General features: G+C 34.0%; 1 protein-coding gene across 3 annotated transcripts; it reads right to left on the reverse strand.

The window, feature by feature from the left end:
• Positions 1–1,492: 1,492 nt before the first annotated feature.
• Positions 1,493–5,272, reverse strand: LOC133671012 (pentatricopeptide repeat-containing protein At5g39680). Of its 3 annotated transcripts, none has more exons than XM_062091630.1 (4): positions 2,865–5,272; positions 2,162–2,762; positions 1,905–2,051; positions 1,493–1,778 (listed from the first exon to the last, which is right to left on the reverse strand). In XM_062091630.1, the coding sequence occupies exon 1, from the start codon at positions 5,099–5,101 to the stop codon at positions 2,978–2,980; it is 2,124 nt and encodes a 707-aa protein (XP_061947614.1). In that variant the 5' UTR covers positions 5,102–5,272; the 3' UTR covers positions 1,493–1,778; positions 1,905–2,051; positions 2,162–2,762; positions 2,865–2,977. The 3 variants fall into 3 exon arrangements, with proteins under 3 accessions (XP_061947614.1, XP_061947613.1, XP_061947612.1); XM_062091629.1 differs by lacking the exon at positions 1,493–1,778 and having other exon boundaries at positions 1,785–2,051; positions 2,162–2,264; positions 2,700–2,762; XM_062091628.1 differs by lacking the exon at positions 1,493–1,778 and having other exon boundaries at positions 1,785–2,051.
• Positions 5,273–5,599: the final 327 nt, after the last annotated feature.

Here is a 5,599-nt window from a genome sequence, read left to right on the forward strand (position 1 = left end):
CTTGACTTCGACGGCTTAATAATATAATGGCTTCATCTGCATAATTTACTGAGGTTACAGTTATCTACAGCAGGCCATACTGGATTGATTCAAGCACGGCCATAAAAAGCATTTCCCCCAAATTAAAAAAATACAATGTTAATCCATAACATTTTATACCGGTGACTCGAGACATAAGATATAAATGACCACATCAAAAAAAATAATGAAATCCTTAACAATACAATGTTAAAGTTTGAAAATTCAACAAAAAAAGAAATCAATTCTAAAAAAAAAACAATTAAAAAAATGAGAAATAAATTTAAAATAAAAATAAAATAAAAAATTATATAAAACCATGAGTCAATCCGAGCTAACATTACAAATGTGTGACCATGACCATGAAGCTGAGTTATCGTTATAGAAAGCAAAACAAAACAAAACAAAATAAAATAAAGAAGCTTAATTTTTAACGCACCTAATGTTGAATAATGAAATCAGAAAATTATATCAGTGAAAATAAAGACATAAAAAATATCGATATGTTAAAATCTTATACTTGTGATCCAGGTAATGAGAGTAGGATAATTGCACTGAAAAAATTAACAAAGCCTAATTATAAACTGATCTCATGTTAAAGGATGAAATTAAAAAAAAACTAATCTAAAAAATAAAACCAAGACAAAAGAAAACCTAAAAGAATAAGAGTCAAATATAATATAAAACTTATATTACTTCAAATAATAAAGGATAAAACTAAAATATTTTTTTAAATAACAATTAAAAAAATAAAAACCAAATCTTATATAAAAATCAAATAAAACAAAATGCTAAGGGATGAAATTAAAAAAAATAATAAAAAAGATTAAAAACAAATAAAAAACAATAAAAAAATAAGGACCACAATTTAAATAAAAAGAAAATCAAGGACAATCTTTGAATTTGGATGGGATGACACAATTTTCAAGGAGAAAAGAAAAAAAAAAGAAGAAAAAATTCAACCGCCACCAAACTACAACGAAAAGCCTTACACACGCTGCTCAATTGGACCTCTAAGGAAGGAGTCAAAGAAGATTGTGGTTGATCATTTTTGGTGATTAAAAGGCGTCACACACGTTGTCTAAAGGGGATGAACTCCTCTAATCAATTGGCGTGTACGCTACACACACCAACAACATATATTTTTTTAAAAATAATTTATTAAAAAAACTAAATACTCCTAACCCCACATGATATTAACAAAATAATAATAATAATAACAAAAGGATAAAAAAAAAATTCCTTGACATAAGCTATAGAATTTTTGCTTTTAATAGCATCTCAGTAATTATACTATGCTATCAAAGATAAAAAAAATTCAAAAATATCTCTGCCCTATTAGTTAAGCAAATTTAATTTTAAAAGGAATTTTAGACATTACATAAACATTGTGTAAAAAAAGAGTAAAGAGACCAATCTACCTTCATTCAATGTCGTAATGACAAATAGATCTCGTTGAAAAGATAATCCCTCCTAAAAGCAAGTTATATGGTTTTCATTGTGGAGGATAAAATGATAATTTTACTGTCCGTATCACCTATAAATTTTTGTTAATGAGAGACAATACGAGCAAGACAAACCTCAAACTATTGTTAGAACTACAATTTTCTTAAGAGAGAAAAATTATATAGGAGGCTCCTCTCAAGAAATTATATTCTGGTTGATGGCTCTATATAGCCTTTACAATCTCTGAAGATGCATTGCATTGATTATAATAGGGTCGTCCAGCCCTGCATGCTCTTGTAATATAACGAGTCCAACTGAAATTCATAGTTCAACAATAGTTAATTTCTGGAAGAAATTGTCTTTGACATTGAACATCACTTCACATACTTACTGTCACAGTATATTGGTGTAAGAAAATCCAAAGTCAACATAAAAGCTACCTGTAACAGCCAATTGTTATTTCAACAACATGCCTGATCAGCTATACTTCGAAGAATACAGTGGCTGTCCTTCCAGAAAGGCATCTGTTGAACATATTGAAGCTCTGTTTTAAACTTGCCCCCAGAATATCTCACACTTCCGAGAACCTTCATGTAAAAATACAAACATAATATCAATTTATTAGAATGAATAAAAGGAACTTTTACACAAATCATTTGTGTTTTTCAGGAAAAAAAAAATAATAATAATGTTTTACCTCATCAATCATGTTGAAAATTATTTGCCAGTTCCACCAGTCGCAGCAGCAACCAATTGGAGATATTCTTCAGTTGCATAATAAACCAGGGAAATATCTTGATCTGCTATATACAGTTACAACAAAATCATCTAATAATACGCTAATATTTATCTAAAATATAGAAGGAGAAAAAAATGGCTTTCATAAAAGCAGACATGGATCTAGTTAAACAGGCTGCGCCATACTTCAATATTCCATAAGTGGAAATATTACTTAAGAGCACTAACAAGAGTAAATCACGAAAAGAAACACTACAAAGAGAGCGAAGCATTAGAAAGCAAATCATAAAGCATGATATGATTATGTTTAATCAATGTTAGTGCAAATCTACAGCATTGATTGAGGTATAATTAACTTAATAAAACCTCATATCCAGTTCGGTTAGCAAGTTACTGAATTCTGATTCAATAATTTGTTGATGTACTTTCTGCCCCCATTTCATGTGAAGCCGTTTCTATAATTCAATCAGCATCGACATGTGTATTCTGGACCTTACCTTGAAGCTGTAGCAGTCCAGTTAGGTCAAGTCAAGTCTATAACAAAGCATGATTTCCATGACCTGAATGTAACCAATGCATTCATAATCACCATTCACAGAAAAGGTAGCAAAAATGAAAAATTACCGACCCATTTGTAGATACTATTCATTTGCACAACTTACCCGTTATCGCTCTGGTAGGGCTTCTAACATGTTCAATATCCTTGAGCCACCATGGAGGCTGATCCCCAAGGCCACAACCACTGTATTATGAGTACATGCAATTTTTTTAATTGTCACCAATAATCTAAGCAAGAACACCTCCCATCTCGAAAGTGATGGAAACGGTTGGCATCTCTAACAACTATCACTCTGTTTGTAACCTTTGAAATAAGTCTCACAGCTGAATGGCAATCATCGCATATCCTAAGGTTCTTAATTACAAGGATGGATGCTTCTGATGGCAACTTCAGAAGTCCATAAGCTATGGCCAGCTTCTCACTGTGATAACTAAGATAATATTCCTTCTGTTCATCCTCTACATCATGCAGTACTGCACCAATATCTGGAGTATAACCCAGTGGCTTAATCATAGCTAAGAGTTCCTTTACTTTTTGATAAGTCTGACCATAATCTGGATGCCTATTGTCTTCCGAAGTAAATATATGGGTGACATTTCCAATCTCTATCCAGCTCACCCCAGGTTCTTTCTTAATCTTTTTGTCCCTCATCAACTTTCTAACCTTGACAACTCCATCCCATCTCTTTTCCTTGGCATAGATATTAGATAACAGTGTGTAAGTCCCTACATCATTAGGGTCCATCTCCAAGACAAATTCTGCAACCCACCTTCCCAAGCCGTAGTTCTGATGGACATGGCATGCATTGAGCAAAGTACGCCAGGCAACAACATCCCATTTAACTGGTGCTGTCCTCATAAAATTCCAGGCTTCATTAAGTTGTCCTGTCTTGCTTAGAAGGCTAACAATACAAGTATAGTGTTCCAATCCAGGTTGGACACCAAACTGTTTCATTAGGTGGTGCAGATAATAGAATCCCTCTTGCACTAGACCCAGATGGCCACAAGCAGAGAGAACCCCAGTAAAAGTTACATAGTTAGGATGCTCTTCTGCAGCCAACATGTCTTGAAACACAAGAAGAGCTTTCTTTCCAAGCCCATGGTGTGAGAAGCCACATATCATTGCATTCCAAGTAATGATGTCACGATGCATCATATCTGAAAATACTTTCTTAGCTGCCTCAATGTCGCCACTCTTTGCATACATATTTATTAAAGCATTTCCAACCATAACATGGTGCTTAAAGCCCGACTTCTCACTGTGTCCATGTAACAAAGACCCATTTCTTCGCGCAGACAGGCCCGCACAAGCATTTAACAAGACAGCATATGTAAATTCATTTGATTTTACATTTTCCTGCTCCATTTTTGAAAATAAATTCAGTGCTTCTTCAAAGCAACTATTTTGAAAGTAAGAAGCCATGATCGCTGTCCATAACACAACATTCCGACTTTGCAAACCATCAAAGACCTCCCTTGCCATCAAACTCTTTCCACATTTCCCGTACATATTTATGATTGCACTGCTAACATATGCATCACATTCAACATCACTCGTCAACATCTTGCCATGAACATGCAAACCCAATCTCAAATCTTTAAGAGAAGCACAAAGACTAAAAGCATTAACAAAAGTAACCTTATCCCACTTCACAGACTCGCTGACCATACTCCTCAGGACCTCCAAACCCTCCCTCAAATACCCATTTTCCACAAGTCTACTCAAAATCGAATTATAAGCAACAATATCATTTACAGGCACTTCATTCCAAACCCCCATTGCATCTTGAACAATCGAACATTTAGAATACATAGATACAAGAGCACTCCTCACATAATTATGAAACGAGAACCCAGTCTTTAACAAAAGCCCGTGACATTGCCTACCCTCCTCTACGCTCCCACGATCACAACAAGAAGAAATCGCAATTGCGAATATATACTCATTCGGGCTAACATTACCATTCGAAATCATATCTTTCAACAACCTAATCACTTTCAAAGAAAACCCATTGAGTAAATACCCAGTCATCAAAGCACTCCAAGAAACCACATTTCTTTCAGGCATTCTATCAAACAAGTTGTGGGCAATGGAGACCTGATTAACTTTTGCATAGAAATTTATCAAGGAATTAACTTCAATTATGCTGTTTTCTGTGGCTTGGGAAGTTACGATCAAATGGGAATGGATTGTTTTACCAACCTTGAGGTTTTTAGTATCAGCTGACAGTTTTAAGAGCTTAATGAGGTCTAGAGGAGAGGAGGGCGGGACAGCATTTGGTCTGAGTAGAAATGGCGCGTGCCGGAATGGCACATAAGCCTTTCTTTGTACCTTTAGCATTAGATTTGATTAGGTTTTGCAGCAATCGCAAGGTGGGTCTTCTAACTTCTAGTTGTCTCCAATGTCATCCTAAGGCCTTATGTTTGAAAGTGCAGGGCTCCCTTTCCTTTTTTGTAAGGGAGAAGATTGGTTAACAACATATTGTCAATAAATAAATTTTGACAACATTGCGGGAACACAAAATAAATATGTTAGTTCAATTAGCTTACGGATGCCCAATTTATCATCATGGTCCTTTAGCTTGTCTCGGTGAGTTTTCAACTTGTTTCTAATTGAATATTTATATTTTTTGAGTTTCTAATTATTGAAAAATTATCAATCAAATTATTTGGTTAGAATCCATTAGTTAATTGTTGATTTTTATTAATTATTCTCCTAGCATCTTTATATAAATCTTATTCGATTAGGGGGTATTTGAGAGTATTGTTGTAGTTACTTTTCGAAGTACTTTTTTACTCGGAAATGCATTAAAATAATATATATATTTTTTATTTTATT

Source organism: Populus nigra, chromosome 13 (genome assembly GCF_951802175.1).
Source record: "Populus nigra chromosome 13, ddPopNigr1.1, whole genome shotgun sequence".
Lineage (NCBI taxonomy): Eukaryota > Viridiplantae > Streptophyta > Magnoliopsida > Malpighiales > Salicaceae > Populus > Populus nigra.

Excerpts from the sequence above, each read along its gene's own strand:
- LOC133671012 (XM_062091630.1), bottom strand. The coding sequence starts at position 5,101 with ATGCTAAAGGTACAAAGAAAGGCTTATGTGCCATTCCGGCACGCGCCA.